Here is an 18,519-nt window from a genome sequence, read left to right on the forward strand (position 1 = left end):
TGATCTCTTGTCAGGTGTTCTCTAACCTCATCAGGCATTATAGGAGAAAATTTAGAGCTGTTAAACTGGCAAATGGAGGTTTCAAAAAGTATTGAATAAAAGGGTGCCGTTAACTGTGGCCAGTGTGTATTAGAGAATTTTTTTTATTTCATAATGATATTTCCTCCCATTATAAATTCTCCTTCTCCAATGAAAGGTTAGATTTTTGTGATTTTTTTAAATAAAAGATCAAATGGATTAACAATGCAGATTAATTTTCACAGCCTTCTTTGATCATATTTACCAAGGGTGCCAATAATTCTGACCACGACTGTATAAGCGGTTAACAATAATTTTTACAGAGTTTAGATGTCAGAGCAATTGGCCTATAATTTCCTGCTATTAAAGAAAATTTCCCTGGTTTGGGAATAGGAATTACGACAGCTTGTTTCCATGATAAAGGCAGTTGACCTTCTATCCATCTTTTATTAAAAAGATCCAATATTGCTTTAAGTATTACTTCATCCATTTGTTTAATCATATTATAGCAAACTCTATCGTTCCTGGGGGCGGTATTTCTAACCTTTATTAATACTCTTTTTAGTTCCCACATTTTAAAAGTGGCATCTAATGCTGTTAGACTATTAGGGTTTTTAATATAGATATCTTGATGTTGCTTTAAAATTTCTTCCCTCCTTCTCTTATAATTTTCTTCTAAATTATCTGTACTGTGAGTTTTTTTAAAGGTAAAGGCCAACAGTTCAGCCTTTTCCTCTTCAGTCACTGCTTTTTCCCTTTCATCTATTAAAACTGGTATATTCTGATTTCTATAAACGCCAACCATCTTTTTAAGGACACTCCGTACTCCTCTCAGTTGAGCTTCACTACCTATTGTGGTACAAAATGATTGCCAATACCTCTTTTTGGCTTGCTTAATTATCTTCCTTGCCTGAGCCCATTTCCTCTGATAAATTAGCACATTTGTAGGTATTAATGTTTTCCTAAGCTCCCTGAATGCCCTATTCGTATCTTTGACTGCTTTAGTGCTCTCTTCATTCCACCAAGGAACAACCCTCAACCTTATATTTACCTTCTGATTTAGGAATGGATTCAGCTACATTTATAATAATTTAATTGAATCTTTCAGAACATATATATCATCCATATCTATATCATCTACAATACTATAATTCTTCATTCCATCAATGCATAACTTGTTAAATATATCCCAGTCAGCTTTATCAAATTTCCACCTGGTTTGCTTTGTTTTATTTTGTTGATAAATTTCCATTCCAAAAGCACATATTATTGGAAAATTATCACTACCTAATGTTGAATTATCTAGAACTTCCCATCTACATTCTAATGCTATAGTTCCTGGAACTATTATTAGATCTAGACAAGAAGTTGAAGAGTCTCTTATATTGAATCGAGTTCCCTTCCCATCATTTAAACACACTAAAGCTTGTTCCTCCATAAACTCTTCTACAGCCCAAATTCTGGAAATGTTAGGACATTTTTAAAATTTGAATAAAATGAAAACTAAAACATTTCAAATCACATGAGCCAATATTTTATTCACAATGGAACATAGATAATATAACAAATGTTTAAACTGGGAAATTTTTAAATTTTATGCACAAAATTAGCTCATTTCAAATTTGATGCCTGCTACAGGTCTCAAAATAGTTAGGATGGGGGCATGTTTACCATGGTGTAGCATCTGCTCTTCTTTTCAAAACAGTTTGAAGACATCTGGGCATCGAGGTTATGAGTTTCTGGAGTTTTGTCATCAAAATGTAACACATCTTCAGGGTCCTCCAAGTGTCTTCTACCATTAAACATCTCCGTTCTTTATTTTCAATTATTAATAAAGGTAATACCATTGTTGGTCAGTGCAACTGTAAGCAGTTTTTCCGTTAGCTTTCAAATAATTTTGAAGTTAGAACAGCTGTGGGGTTGCCCTAAAGTTAAGACAGTTTTTAGGATTTTTTGTCAAATTAGGAGGTTTCTGTAATACCCCCTTCCTATGTGTAGTTAAGATAGGATAACTCATTTAGGAAATGCTGTTCTGTAATAGTTTTTGTCCTAAATGTGGTCCTAATTTAAATTACCACGGTTACCAAAGAGATAAGATGAGATTTTAAAGTTAGGATATTTCTGTAATATTGACTGCAGGCAGGCCAATTCAGCACCCGGACTCTTCTACTACAAAGCCATGCTGTTGTAATAGCTGCAGTATGTGGTTTTGCATTGTCCTGCTGAAATACACGTCATCTGTAGGGGAGCATATGTTGCTCTAAAACCTTTATATACCTTTCAGCATTCATAGTGCCTTCCAAAACATGCAAGCTGCCCATACCCTATGCACTTATGCACCCTCATACCATCAGAGATGCTGGCTTTTGAACTGAACGCTGATAACACACTGGAAGGTCTCCCTCCTCTTTAGCCCGGAGGACACGGTGCCCGTGATTTCCAACAAGAATGTCACATTTGGACTCATCTGACCATAGAACCATTTTGAAACACTTTGAAACAGTCCATTTTAAATGAGCCTTGGGCCACAGGACACGACGGCACTTCTGGACCATGTTCACATATGCCTTCCTTTTGGCATGATAGAGCTGTAGCTGGCATCTGCAGATGGTACGGTGGAGTGTGTTTACTGACAGTGGTTTCTGGAGGTATTCCTGGGCCCATTTAGTAATGTCAATGACAGAATCATGCCAATGAGTGATGCAGTGTCGTCTGAGGGCCTTGTCCCTTACGCACAGAAATTTCTCCAGTTTCTCTGAATCTTTTGATGATGTTATGCGCTGTAGATGATTAAATTTGCAAAACCTTTGCTGATGTTGAGGAACGTTGTTTTTAAAGTATTCAGCTAGTTAAGGATACTATTGTTAATACTAAATCATATTTTTGTTCTTTTGATTCCATACACCCTATTTTTTTTTAATTAATTGTTGATGCTGTTGGGCCAGGATTGGTGTCTCTTTTTGATAAGTGTCTCTGTACTGGTTCTGTTCCTGCCGCCTTTAAAGTGGCTACTGTTACTCCTATACTCAAGAAGCCTTCACTGGATTCCTCTGTTCTGAACAACTTTCGTCCTATTTCTGTATTACCATTTATCTCGAAGGTATTGGAAAAAGTAGTGTATGATCAACTCCAGTCTTTTCTCAGTTGTAATCGTATTTCTGAAATGTTTCAATCTGGCTTTAAGTCTGTACATAGCACCGAAACTGCCCTTTTGAGAGGACTAAACAACATTTTTTTTGTCTACGGACTCTGGCGACTCTGTAATCCTCGTGCTTTTAGATCTGTCAGCAGCTTTTGACACTGTTGACCACTCTACCCTGATATCTAGATTAGAGTCTTATGTGGGCATAAAAGGAACTGTCCTTAAGTGGTTTCAGTTATACCTCACTGACAGAAAATCCTTAGTCAAGTTAGGTAACTTCTCTTTTTCTGTTGCTCATTTAACCTGCGGTCTTCCTCAAGGCTCCATCTTGGCACCCTCTCTTTTTTCTCTGTACATTACCTCTTGGACCTATTCTAAGAAGACATGGGGTGTCTTTTCATTTCTATCCCTCTGCTTTTACTTCTTTACTTAAATGCTTAGAGGAAGTTAAACTTTGGCTAGCCCAAAATTTTTTATCATCAAATGAAAATAAGACTGAGGTGATTGTTTTTGGGCCCTCAGACAATTCTCAGACAACCTGCTTAGATCTGGGTAGTTTATCAGTGTTTAGATCTTCACAGGTACGGACCCTAGGTGTTTTGTTAGATTAGTCCCTACATTTTCATAAACATATCTCCTCTGAAATAGGTTCTAGTTTCTATCAACTTTGCTTGCTATCAAAAATTAAACCTTTCTTAAATCATAAAACTTTAGAGATGGCTGTCCATGCTTTTATCACCTCACGCTTAGACTACTGCAATTCACTAATACTGCGGTAGCTCCAAGTCATTATTTGATCGTCTTCAACTAGTTCAAAATGCTGCTGCTAGATTCCTTTATAATAGCCGCAAAAGTGCCTGGTGGTGGTGGCGCAGTGGATAAGACACATGCCTTTGGTGTGAGAGACCCGGGTTCGAATCCACTGTGAGACACCAATGTGTCCCTGAGCAAGACACTTAACCCCCTAGTTGCTCCAGAGGCGTGCGACCTCTGACATATATAGCAATTGTAAGTCGCTTTGGATAAAAAGCGTCAGATAAATGTAAATGTGCCCACATTACTCCAATCCTGCAGACCCTTCATTGGCTGCCTATTAAATTCAGAATTGACTTTAAAATCCTTTTATTCGTATATAAATCTTTACACAATCTAGCTCCTGTTTATTTATCTGAATTGCTATACCCTTATACTCCCTCCAGATGTTTAAGATCCAGTGATCAGTACCTTCTTCTAATCCCACAATCCAGACTGAAATGTAGAAGGGTTTCTCAGTGGTTGGGCCACGGTTATGGAATAGCCTCCCTTTAGCAATCAGACTCGTACCTTCTCTGTCCACTTTTAAATCTCTCCTAAAAACATATCTGTTCTCTCTGGCTTATAATTTTTTTTATCTCGGTTTTTGCTTAGTTTTTATGGGTTTATATTTTTGTCTCTCTTGTGTTTTTAATATCTATTTACTTATTTTATAGGGCGAGGCCCTGTTCAATTGTGTAGTTGTGATGTTTTTATATTCTTTTATGATTTTTGAATCTCTGTGCAGCACTTTGGTCAGCCATGTGGCTGTTTTATATGCGCTATATAAATAAATTGAAACTTGAAACTATTCCACAATCTTTTTATGCACGCTTTCACAGACTGGAGAGCCTCTGCCCATCTTTACTTCTGAGAGACTCTGCCTCTCTAAGACATCCCTTTTATAGCTAATCATGTTACAGACCTGATGTCAGTTAACTTAATTAGTTGATAGATTTTCTCCCAGCTGAATCTTTTAAAAATGTCCCTTTGTTGCCCCCGTGCCAACTTTTTTGAGACCTGTAGCAGGCATCAAATTTGAAATGAGCTCATTTAGTGGATAAAAGTGTAGAATTTCTCAGTTTAAACATTTGTTATGTTCTCTATGTTCTATTGTGAATACAATATTGGCTCTAGTCTTTTAGTTTTCATTTTATTCAAATTTAAAAAATGTCCCAACATTTCTGGAATTTGGGTTGTATAAACCCTTCCATTCCAATCTGTGCATAAACTTCCCCACAGTGAATTATGTGCATTAAAATCCCCACACCATATAAATATTATTTTATTCAGTTCATCTAATGTTAACTCATTGCAAGGATTATAAAAGTTGACCACCTTTATCCCACCTTCCTGTGACCCTACCTCTACCACAACACATTCACTTTGGGTATCTAATATTATTTCTCTAAAAGCCACCCCATCTTTAACAAAGGTACCACATCCCCCACCATTTGATCAAATTCTATCTTTTCTAACCAACTTGCAACCAGGAATGACAAAATTTAATTGCGGATGAAGCTAAGTCTCCTGAATACAAATAATGTCTGGCAAAACTGATGTACAATTCTTGGACATTCGCAATCAAACCTCGGGCATTCCATTGTAGTATTTTCATTTCATGGTTTTACTTCTTTGACTTCCCGAAGGATCACATAACACTGTGGTTCCCTCAGTTTTTCCAAGTAACGTCTGAATCTGTTCAATTGAAATTTCAGTAATACTCAAATGTCGAGCAGCTGCGGATATTATGATTTTCAGCTTTTCAGTTCTTTTTGCTGTTTGAGCTGAGCAATTAATGACTTCTGCTTTAAATGCCACAAAATTAATTTTGTTTACCACAAGCATGTTTTCATCCAAGAGACATTTATGACTGCATGTATCTTTAAATTGGGTTGTGTTGTTTTCCAACAAATTTCAATTAACAGCTTGTACTTGTACTGCATGAGCATATGAAATATTTTGTACTGTTTTGTGTTTCATTGCTTCTGTAGCTAGTTTTTGGGCTTTACAACCTAGAAACGACGCACTGTGTGGACCTCCACAATTACAACATTTAGGTTCAATCGCCATTGGGGCAGTCGTGGCCTAATGGTTAGAAAGTCAGACTTCTAACCTGAAGGTTGTGGGTTTGAGTCTCAGGTCTGGCAGAGATTGTAGGTGGGGGAGTGAATGTCCAGCGCTCTCTCCACCCTCAATACCACGACTGAGGTGAGACCCACTGAACTCCCAACTGCTCCCTGGGTGCCGCAGCATTAGTTGCCCACTGTGTGTGTGTTCACTTCTCACAGCTGTGTGTGTGCACTTGGATGGGTTAAATGCAGAGCCCAAATTCCAAGTATAGGACACCATACTTGGCCACATGTCACTGCGAACCACTTTGATCTTTAACGCATTCTCTTGTTGCTTTCTGTTTACACAAAAAATGAGGGCGCAATTGTTTTATAAGAACCTAGCAGAGTTAACATTGCCTAATGCTTTCTTTATTATTTTCGTAAATTTCACTGGATGTTTTCGATTTTTCTGTAAAATGCTATTACTTTATATTCCACCTCCATTTTCCTGGTTTTGTTATTTCCTCCTATCTCTGTGATATTGTCATCTGACTCAGATTTTATATTTTTCTGTTTGTTTGATGCGTCTGGTACCTGAGACCATCCCTCATCAATTATTGAAGAATCATCTTCATCATCCATCCTCTCCAGTCTCAGCACAGTTGATGTTAACCCGCCAAACCACCGTCCACACCTTGTTCCTGCTTTGCAGCATTCGATAAGGTAATTTGATTGGATATCATGTATTTGACCATTTACGGCACTCTCATTTTCCTGTTTTTATATTAGATGCGGCATTTTGCTTGTCAGAAATACATGCTTGATTTTAATGTTACCTTGGAGTAGAATGGGGTAGAAATGAATGCCAAAAATCAGATTTTGTTCACGTAAGTTACCCTCCGTCACCTCACGTACCCCCAGGTTTACATGTACGGCGTACCCCAGTTTGAGAGCAGTGTTGGCAAATAATTTTCAGGGGAAGTTGCTAAAGGAAGGTTGATTTGTTGCTAAAAGTTGCTAAATGATGCTGTGACGTCACTGCACGATGATCAGGATGCAAAATTGTGTCACTACATCACTACATCAAATCTCAGCAAAAAAAAATTCTGTATGTTAATTTAGATTTGTTCATAAAATAATATAAATGCAGAATGTAATATTAAAATATAAATAGCTATTTTAAACGTACATATTTTTGAACGATTACAATTTAAGTATTTTTTATTAGCTAGTAAACAAGGAAAACAATTATATTCTGAACAATTATAGTTTCAAACGGTGTATTAGTATTTAGTTAGTATGCTACATTCTAAGAAAAGTCTGTAAAATAGGGTACAATCTACTATATAAATATGAATGAATTTTCCATAATTATTTTTCACAAGTTTTTTACCTGTATTTTGTGTTTTCAGGTTACAGGGTTACATCAGATAATGAATAACGGATAATGACCTGGAAAATTACTAGTACCTTTGCCATTTTTCTAGATATTTTACTTACAGTGTACCAACAAATGCAGATAAGCTACTAACAAAGTGTATCATAAATTAACAATTATTAAATTATTATTAAATTAAACAATTGCAAATAGCATAACTTAATTAATTCACGTGATGTGTGTACTACTAGGCATGTTTGGTTTTCTCTTTTTGTGTAATTTAAATGTTAAATGTGTGCCTTTTTATTGTTTGAGTCACTTATCAAAAGTTGCTTAAAGTTGCCAAATTAATTTTAAACTGCTAAATTTGTTTCTAGGTGGTTTTGGAAGAAAAAGTTGCTAGGGTAGTCTGAAAAGTTGCTAAATATAGCAACAAAATTGCTAAATTGGCAACACTGTTTGAGAGAGAAGAGAACCACTGAATAATCCATTAAAACCGGAGTTCATCAGATGAACTGAGGAGGGCAACAATACGCCTCTGATGCGTCTAGCCTACCATACATTTTAAAAGAAGAATGGTGGCGGTAGTGCACTTGTAAGCTAGATGCCAACGGCCGTAGAAGAAGAAGAATAATTTTAACACGCTCGCTGAACAGGCATAAAAGTTTCTACGGACTAAATTGCGTGAAAACAATACCGCTCATCTCATGCTACGTTAATTTGGAGAATAAGTTATATGATGTTGCTCTCTTTTCATTTATACCTGCAAACTGCTAGCGATTGAACCCTTCAGGAAAATGTTCCTTTACTGCATCAGAAGGCGTCTCCAGCTTTTAGGCGAAAAGCTCCCTCGGTATCAGCGGAATATATCTAAGTACAATACTAACGTTAGTGATGACAGCTGCGATAAAACCAGTCTTCTGATGCAACTTTGCGCTGACCGTTATTACATTTCTCCTGAAGCTTTCCACACTAGAACCTGTACATATGGACCGTTAGGAACAGGACTGAAGAAAAACATTATTGAACAGTGGACTTCAGCAATGCGTTCAAGAGCATATGTGTTTGGGATCACCACTTCAGTGCAAAGTAGAATGTGTGAGGAATCTGTCAGGATTGTTAATGTAGGGATTCTTCAAGAAATCCTCAACCAAGAAAGTTTAACTGAAAAAGAAGCATTTCAAAAGATTCAAACACTTATGAAAGACAGCGTGTCTGTTCGGACGAGTCTCCTGCAGGGTGAGTGCAGACAATTCTCCACTAATCTTGTTTTTATAGTTACAGTATGCATACCATACCACGCTAAAAAAAAAAAAAAAAACCTTTTTGGTCCTTCAAGGTGCTTTGCAGCAGTATATTCAGGCTTTGGAGCTTGTGAATAGGACATTGCCTTTTGGATTGGCAGAGATAGGTCTGTGCCATCATTCTGATAGTCAACACAGGCATTCATCTGGATGGTGAGTCTTTTGTTTTATCAGTTGTGTTATATTAATGAGTGAATTTTTACTGGACCCAATCTACTGTCCAAGATTAAATAATTAAAATTAGTAATTATCTAATTGCTTTGCCTCTCATATGACTGCCAATGTAACCTCCTCATTAATCTTCATTAGCTCATTTGAGGTAACGGAGTCATCTTTAGTTTGGTTCTGTTCTCCACGGACTTCTTCGCAGTGGATGGACTACTGGGCTCATCAAAGACTGCAATGGTGGAGGAAGGTATGGCATCATGAACAAGGGTGAAATGCACACTGACAACTAGAGTGCCATGCCACTAACCTAACAAAATAAAATGTACTTTATGTAACATTTACATTAACTGAATTAAATTCAGGTTGTGACCTTTTATAGTGTACTATTTTATATTGTGTATACCTTGTGAAACCGACTGTTATACATCTGCTGTAAGAACTGAACATGTATGCAGCAAAATATTACAAATTTTAGAACTAGCGAAATGATACAGCTATAGGGTCATTCCGTATCAACTCAACCAGAGGTCCTCGGCTCAAATTTTTGATTTTGCAAAAATTCTGAAAAAAGGTAAATATTTTTAGTAACATGCTATATATACATATACATGTATAGCGTGTTGTTACCTTGTTACCTAATAAGTATCAGCTGAAACGAGAGACATCTCTAGTTTCAACATTATTTGTTCTTAAGACATTCCTCTTTAAAATATATGGGTTTTGACCACTGAAATGTGTACAACTTAACGATTTACCCCAGGAGCCATATTGAGATCCAATATCTCTGGAACCAAGCCATATAGGGCCTTAAAAATGTAGATGTCAAAAATCTACCCAAAATCTAAAGGGGCATTAAGATATCTTTAATACGTTTTGAGTTACAGGCCTGCAAACTTTGGAGAAAAAACTTAAAGTGCTCTTTCCCCATTTTTGACATTTAATATTTTGGCTTTCATCACTATACATGCTAATCTTTCTTCAGGAAAAATATTAGAAAAAAAATATACAAGACTAACATTTTTATCCTATTCAAGAAAACATTTTATACATCCCACAGTCCTGTAAATCCATTAACAGATCATCTTTTTTCCATAATATTTGATGATGATGATGATTATTATTGTTGGTTATTTTTATATTCGTTGTTAGCCTGTGTATTTTGTTTATTTCCCCTACATTTAAATCTCTTTGCTTAAAGTTCCATATATTAGGCTACTTAATGTTTTGTAAATACTGTAAATGTCTAACATGCCAGTAAAGCTTTGATTGGGCTCTATTTCTGGCGCTCTTACGGAAATTTTACTGGAAGTTCACTTTAAAGGAAATTTAACATGGCTATATAATTAGGGATGTCGCGAAAAGCGCAATATTGCAATACCGCGCTATTGACTAGCGCAGGGGTTCTCAAAGTCTACATTCAAAGGTCCAAATCTGAATTTTCATCAGTGTCAAAGGTCCGGAACAATTGGTTATTACAAAACGTGTTTTTAATAAACATACATAACATATAACAAATAAACACTCATTTAAAAAAAAAAAGGTTCCCTTTGCATTCAAAATACTTTAACAAGTGCAAAAGTGGCAAAACAATTAATTTAAGTGTCAGCAGTAGAAGTCGACCTATAATGTTTTTTTCTCTGGCCAATGCCGATATTTAGAAATCAGGGCAGCCTATGGCCGATATATGATGCTTATTTTTTGGGCCGATTTTCTCTTTTTTTCCCTTTATATCAAAAGAGAGTTTGCGTAAATGGTTATTGCAGGGCACAAGATAGTAGTAGTAGTAGCCTAATTCATAGTAATAATACATGGCTCAAAACTTAAGCACCTTCTCAAAACAGTTCTGAAGCATGCTTTTTTGTTTATGTTTGCTGACAGACACCAGTGTTTCCCGCAGACTAGCAAAGGCAAGTTGATTCTCTGCCAGCAGGAGGCGCTGTTGGAGCGTGATATATAGCTGTTTCCCCGGTAACGACTGTAATCAAATAAGCGCTACTTTATCAGCCATTACAGGAAAGACCAAATGAAAATTGACATCGAAGCTTTTCTGAAGAAAACGGACGGTTCTTTTAAAAGATACATTCATATAAAAACACCCGCGCAGCATTTTATTTTTGAAACGCGCAGTGCTCAGTTTATTCAACGAAGTATAAGCCTTTTGTAAAATCTATTTGTAGCGGTCAGTTTTGATATTGTGACAAGCCGCCACAAATAAATGTATACACTGGGCACTGCTATAAGACAAATTGCCATAATATAAGTGATAGCAAAACAAAACAAAAAAATTTAAATATTAGCGGTGAAATGTCGCCCGACTATGTCAAACGTCATACGCTCACTGGATGTCATGATGACAACAAATGTCATGAAGGAAAAGTTTCAATATCTCGCCTGCAATTTCGGACCTTCTTCAAAAGACATAAAAAATAAGAATAAATAAACAAATGATTTACAAGTTTAACGTGCGTTTATCAAAGTAGGAAATATAATTAGTGTTCTTGAAATATGAAATAGAAGCGGGTCCGGATTGAATTCCCTCCGGGTCCGGATCCGGACCGGAGTCCGGACTTTGAGAAGCACTGGACTAGTGTAAACATAGAGGAATGCAACAACCGCAGCAACCATGATATTTCCGTGTTTTCTTTTTCGTAAGGTTTTACGCCCTTCTCGTTTTACACTTCGTGCATGTGTACTGAATATTAGTAATGATACCAATATGTACCATGCTGATTTGTACAGAGGCTCAGTAAATTTGCACTTAACAAGCCTAAACAGACAGTGAATGAGAGAGATCGACTGATCGCATGCGATTACCTGCATCTGTCCTTCAGGCCGAGTCATGTATATCCTTTAAAAGTGGCGCTCAAAGTTAAAATGATTTAAACAGCGTGTTTCTTATATCTCTCTTTGAATGAATCACTGTTTTTGAACGTGTAGTTGAATGAACGGTTTAAAGCAGGGGTGGGCAAACTTTTTGACTCGAGGGCCACATCAAGTTTTCCACATTGTAAAGTCAAGTCTGCTTTATTGTCAATTCTTCCACATGTACAGCACATACATACAGAGAATTTAAATTGCGTTACCCTCAGACCCTTGCTGTAAACAGTTAACATTAAACGTGTTCAAATACAGATAATACAGTTTAAACATATGTACATACAACTCTATAGCTATACAAGTAAGGACATTGTAGAAAAAAAATAAAGAAATAGATAAAGTGGCATAAGGCGCATGGTAGATAGTGCAAACCAGTTAAATAAAAACAAAACTGTGCAGATATATTTGTAGTGCAAAAAGAGCTTATCAATCTGAGAACATTGTAGAAAAATTAAAATAAAAAAAAAGATAGATAAAGTGACATAAGGCACATGGCAGAATAGATGGAGTGCAAACCAGTTAAATAAACCAAAACTGTGCAGATATATGTGTAGTGCAAAAAGAGCTTGTCAGTCTGAGGACATTGTAGAAAAATAAAAAAGATAGATAAACATGGCAGAATAGATAGAGTGCAAACCAGTTAAATAAAACAAACTGTGCAGATATTTGAGTAGTGCAAAAAGAGCTTGTCAGTCTGTTAAATTGACAGGAGAACAGTCTTTTTATGAGACTATCCAAGGAGGTAGTTTGCAGTCAATGCTGGATGAGGTAGTGATCAGTCCAATGCTGCACAAGTGAGAGGTGCTGGTCACAGTTTGTAAGTAGGTGGGGGTGGCTGGTCCTGGGGGTGTGGGGAGCCGTGGGGGGGGGTCTCATAGTGTCAGAGTTCAGTGTTGTATGGGGTAAAAAGAGGGGAGGGGGGGCAGGGACGGGAGGGAGTTCAGCTTCCTGACAGCCAGATGTATGAAGCTGTCCTTCAGTCTGCTGGTCCTCGCCTGGAGACTCCGCAGTCTCCTCCCTGATGGCAGCAGACTGAAGAAGCTGTGTGTCGGGTGGGTGGGATCACCTGCAATGCGGAGGGCTTTGCGGGTGAGACGGGTGCTGTAGATGTCCTGGAGGGAGGGGAGAGAGACACCAATGATCTTCTCAGCTGCTCTCACTATTCGCTGAAGTGACTTGCGGCAGGATGCATTGCAAGCGCCATACCACACAGTGATGCAGCTGGTTAGGATGCTCTCGATGGTGCCTCTGTAGAAGGTGCACATGATGGGGGTCGGGGCTCTGGCTCTTCTGAGTTTGCGGAGGAAGTAGAGACGCTGCTGTGCTTTCTTGGCCAGTGCTACAGTGTTGTTAGTCCAGGAGAGGTCCTCTGTGATGTGCACACCCAGGGACTTGGTGCTGCTCACTCTCTCCACAGTCGCACCGTTGATGGTCAGAGGGGCATGCTGAGTGTTTACTCTCCTGAAGTCAACAACAATCTCCTTCGTCTTCTCCACATTCAGAGAGAGATTGTTGTCACTGCACCACCCGGCCAGGCGGCTCACCTCGCTCCTGTAGTTTGTCTCATCTCTGTTGCTGATGAGACCCACCACAGTTGTGTCATCCGCAAACTTAATGATCAGGTTAGAGTTGTGTGACGGTGTGCAGTCGTGGGTCAGCAGAGTGAAGAGGAGGGGGCTCAGCACACATCCTTGGGGGGGCCCCAGTGTTCAGTGTGATGGTGCTGGATGTGTTACTGCCAACCCGTACTGCTTGAGATCTCCCGGTCAGGAAGTCCAACAGCCAGTTGCACAGAGAGGTGTTGAGCCCCAGCTGGACCAGTTTGTGTGAGCTGTTGAGGGATGATTGTGTTGAATGCTGAACTGAAGTCTATGAACAGCATCCTGACATACGAGTCTTTTTTGTCCAGATGTGTGAGGGCTGGGTGGAGGGCAGTGGCGATGGCATCATCGGTCGAGCGGTTGGACCTATATGCAAACTGGAAGGGGTCAAGTGAGGGGGGGAGGACAGACTTGATGTGGTGCATGACTAGCCGTTCAAAGCACTTCATGAGAATAGGAGTGAGTGCTATTGGACGGTAGTCATTGAAACAGGATGGAGATGACTTCTTCGGGACTGGAATGATGGTGGTAGCTTTGAAGCATGTGGGGACAACGGCCTGATTTAGCGAGATGTTGAAGATGTCTGTGAAGACATCAGTGAGTTCCACTGCACAGTCTCTCAGTACACGCCCAGGAATGTTGTCAGGACCCGGAGCTTTGCGTGCATTGATCCTGCTGAGGGACCTCCTCACGCTGTCCGGGGACAGCGTCATCACCTGGTCGCCGGGAGGAGGTGGAGTCTTCTGTGCAGTGGTGCTGTTTTGTGCCTCAAAGCGAGCATAGAAGGCATTCAGCTCGTTCAGCAGGGGGATGGTGCTGTCACAGGTCTGTGGTGGGGGCTTGTAATCCGTAATGGTCTGTATCCCCTGCCACAGGCTCCGCGTGTCTCTGCTGTCGCTGAAACGACGGGCTATCCTCCTGGAGTACTGTCTCTTGGCCTCTCTGATGCCGCGGGATAGGTTGGCCATAGCTGTCTTCAGGCCCTCCTCATCTCCAGCTCTAAAGGCAGCGTTCCGAGCCTTCAGCAGTCTGTAGACTTCCCCTGTCATCCACGGCTTCTGGTTGGCCCAGACAGTGATGGACTTTGTGACTGTTACATCATCAATGCACTTGGAGATGTAGGCAGTGACAGTCTCCGAGTACTCTTGGAGGTCTGTAGTGTTGTTGTATGTGGCAGCCTGTTTAAACATATTCCAGTCAGTGGTGTCAAAACAGTCCTGAAGTGCCTCTGACGACCCTTCCGGCCACACTTGAATCTGTTTGTGTATTGGTTTGATGACTTTGACGAGCGGTCTGTATGCAGGCATTAGCATGACAGTGATGTGGTCTGAGGCTCCGAGGTGGGGGAGGGGGAGGGCCTTGTAAGCTCCTCTCTGGGTGGTGTAAACAAAGTCCAGGGTATTTTTTCCCCTTGTTGGAAAGTCTATGTGTTGATGTATTTTTGGGAACACACTCTTTAAGTCTGCGTGGTTGAAATCCCCGGCCAAGATGAGAAAAGCATCTGGGTGGGCTGTCTGCTGCTCACTGGTGTGCTGGTACAGTTCATTTAGCGCCTCACTCCTCATGTTGTTGTTGGAGCTGGGAGGGATGTATACAGCAACTAGCAGTATGGCTGAATATTCCCTCGGTAGATAGAACGGCCGGCACTTAATAATCATAAACAGGGGTAAGCAGTGTTTGCAGACCACAACAGCGTCGCGACACCATGCATCATTGATGTAAACACAAAGCCCGCCGCCGCGGATCTTACCTCCCTCGACGAGAGCTCTGTCAGCTCGATAGCATGTTAGCTGGTCGAGCTGTATGGCGCAGTCCGGTACGCTGTTGTTAAGCCATGTTTCCGTAAACACAAAAACACAACAGTCTCTTACAGTCCTCTGAGTGGAGCGGAGTAGTCGGATGTAGTCCAGTTTATTGTCCAAAGAGCGTACGTTCACCAGTACGATGGTGGGGATAGCTGGCTTGTGTGGGTTGGCCGCTAGCCTAGCTCGGATACCTCCGCGCTTACCCCTCTTCTGCTTCCTCTCACGCCGCTTGTAGCGCCTCCGCTGTGGGCGAGATGCAGTAGTGGGGGTCGGTGATAGAGTAGGCTTTCGGAACAGACCGAGGTCCCGCAGCTCTTCGGCGTGTGCTGAGTTTAACTCAAAAAATGTGATTCTGCCGACATCGAGCAGAAACTCACGACTGTATGCGCGCTTACAGACAGGTAGACGAGACGAAGATGTGCAAAAACATTGCGACTTACAAGACAAAAAACACGAAAACACCGTTCTGTCGGGAGAGAGAGAAGCCGCTGCGATTGTGCGCGCCACCATTTTGTTATTTGCATTATTTGCATTTGTTATTTAAGTGAGGGGCCGCATAATATGAAGCTTTGATTTATTTAAATTTTTTTTCTAAATTGACACTCACTTACTACTGTACTATGTATACTTGTACCTACATGGCAGTTCTATTCTTGTACCATCTCTACCTATTTTTATGAGCACTTTGACACACAGATAAGTTGCATCAGTGTGCAAATCAATTAATGTATAAGACACATTTTATCATTTCAGAAATAATGTTAAATAAACTAAACGTTTACAAACATTAGAAACGTATTTATATTCCCTACACTCCACAAATAATCCTGTAAATTTAGCAGTGATCAGAATAGAAAAAAGAACGAAAACATAAGTAAAAAACAAACACAAATTATAGTGGCATTCACTATAAACATATATAATAATCGCCCAGCCTAAATATTTAAAGCGACACTGAAACTAGCGGCGTGGCTGCTGGAAAATGCACAATACAAACTCAAAATAAACTCACTTGCCTTTTCTTATTCATCACCAATCCTAATGTGTGCGCTTTGCACATGACCTTGATTGCTTTATATAAGTTGCCTTGGAAATCGCAGCACATTTCAGATGAAAAAACGCAATTTATAATCCAGAAAAACAGTACTATATCCATTTTCATAAAAATGTGTGTGGAAAACAGAAGAAAGCATATCTTTGCCAGATAAAATGACAAATTATTTCCATGTTTTCCCCACAAAATGACAGCACCCATGAGCAGGAGGATAATACTGGCATTTGTTCTGATACTGGAAAGTCTTTTAAGCATTTTTAAAACGGTTCCAATACAAGGCATTTTTCAAAACAAATGAACACTTTCACATTTTTAAAATATGTAACTTATTTACAATGGTGCCAGTTTTGTAGTGTATATAGCTATTTTGACTTTTTATTTTGTATTTTCTGTGCGGCTTGAACGCGGCGTCCGTCAAAAATAGACTAGGCGCCTATCTTTAGAGCCGCGCGGAGAGCCGCTTCTGAAACGTGCCGCCGATTGACTGGAGCGGCGTGCCAGTGTAAATCAGGGGTTATATGCTGCAATACAGGCTACAGCGCCATCTATTGGATTGTACTGATATTGCATATTGGAACAACTGCCTCACAGGCTGGATGAAAACGCCCGCAGTTTGCCCACCTCTGCAATATCGTATCACTTTTTTTAAAAATCCCTTGCGGGTTGCCACAGGAGTGATAGCGGGCCGTAGTTTGGACACCCCTGGTTTAAAGACTCACTCAAAGATTGTCTCTTGCCCCCACCTTGTGGCGCAGCAATGAAACTGCACTGACTGACAGATTGTCTAGAACTCGCAGGTGAAATATCAACAGAAAAAGTATATTGTCAGTCAGATTCAAGGATCAGATCTAACTGTTATATATATATATATATAATGCTAACAATAGACTAACGATCGTGTTGTCAGGTTTGTTTTTTTTATGTGAACCGTTATTGTCATCCTCTTCTGTTTACTTCACTTCCTGTTTCAACGCGATTTAGTTTCGGTTTCATTGGTTTCTGACCTCGTTACATCGTAACACATACACACACAGATCAAAATTACCGCAAGGGAAATTCCTTCACCGTGACAGCCCTAGCTATAATATTTCATTCTGTTTCGACTCGTAATTAATATATTAGGCCTAGGCCATATAAACAGCATTTTTTTTTTTTCATTTCTCATTCGTTTTAAAATGCAAATGAAATTATTCAAAATAAAATATTAATATAGCCTATATCCATTTCGAATATTCCGGGTTTCTAGGATCATGTTTGTTTACAGATTAAACTCTTGTCCATGAGAAAAATAAGTCGTTCCCTCAAACATAAGAAGTCGTGGCGTGGCCACGAGAAAAGGATGTCATAACCTTGACAAAATTAACTCATGACCACGACATATTATCATGAAATATTTTTTGTCATGCTGGTTGAAAGTCTCTTCACATCCTGATAGCGATTATTAATTTAAGTGGTCTAAATGTATTTATCTGTATTTATATATTCTGTGGAAGGTGTAGGACCAAGTAATGTTCGTCCAATCAAAACGTTCGGTCCGAGTGTTTTAATTGTCTTTCCTACCTGCCTGTCAACGTATGTATTTGCATACTTCTGAGCATCCTGATCGCGCAGACAAGATACGTCATCAGCGCGTTCATGCACGCTGTGTTATCATCAACAACCCAATCTTCCTTCCTGTTATTATAGTACATTTACTAACAGTGCTGTAAAGTTTTCTCACCGGTGAATGACACATGATGTAGCCCAGCGGTTCCCAATTCCAGTCCTCGCCCCCCCCCCCCCCCCCCCCCCCCCCCGCTCAGCATATTTAGCATGTCTCGCTTAGTTAACACACCTGATTCAGATAACCAGCTCGTTAGAAGAGAGCTACGTGCATGAACTGTGTTCCGATTGACATGGTCCATACACAGTGTTCATTGCTCCCTACTCCCTGAGTATTCACGCACAGACGAAACTTACTAGTGAAGTGTGACAATATACCTCTGTAAATAAATGCAATTTAAATTCACGTCTCGCACACTTTAATGCCCTTTGTATGGAACATATACGCTCACTTCGAACTGGAATCATGGCGGAATATCTGGTGATGTCCATTTCGCAGGGCACTTATGACTTGCGGTCGAATAGAACAACCGTCGGAGTTGATAAAGATATACATATGAAATGTGCAGAGCGGGGAGGGCACGAGGACTGTAATTGGAAACCGTTGATGTAGCCTATTGTAGTAATTTAATGTTGTCTCTGGTATTCTGCTCTTTGAGCATATGTGCGCATATAGGGGGCGTGGCGTTGGACGGCGATTGCAGGGAGTACATTTACTTTCAGT

At 39.7% G+C, this 18,519-nt stretch overlaps 1 protein-coding gene across 4 annotated transcripts in view; it reads left to right on the forward strand.

Moving 5' to 3' along the window:
- Positions 1–5,152: 5,152 nt before the first annotated feature.
- polg2 (polymerase (DNA directed), gamma 2, accessory subunit) overlaps positions 5,153–18,519 on the forward strand; it is a 48,485-nt gene continuing 35,118 nt past the window's right edge. For 2 of the 4 annotated variants that reach the window (XR_013781916.1, XM_079376614.1), the window contains exons 1-3: positions 7,944–8,623; positions 8,724–8,841; positions 8,998–9,103. Coding sequence is in view for 3 of the 4 variants with exons in the window: in XM_079376614.1 (XP_079232740.1) it covers positions 8,182–8,623; positions 8,724–8,841; positions 8,998–9,103 (666 nt within the window). In the remaining variant the exon portion in view is untranslated. Of the gene's footprint in view, positions 6,730–7,424; positions 8,624–8,723; positions 8,842–8,997; positions 9,104–18,519 lie in introns of those variants that run through there. The other 2 variants (XM_079376613.1, XM_079376612.1) reach the window with 2 other exon arrangements.

This window comes from Barbus barbus (genome assembly GCF_936440315.1).
Source record: "Barbus barbus genome assembly, chromosome: 25".
NCBI classification, from domain to species: domain Eukaryota; kingdom Metazoa; phylum Chordata; class Actinopteri; order Cypriniformes; family Cyprinidae; genus Barbus; species Barbus barbus.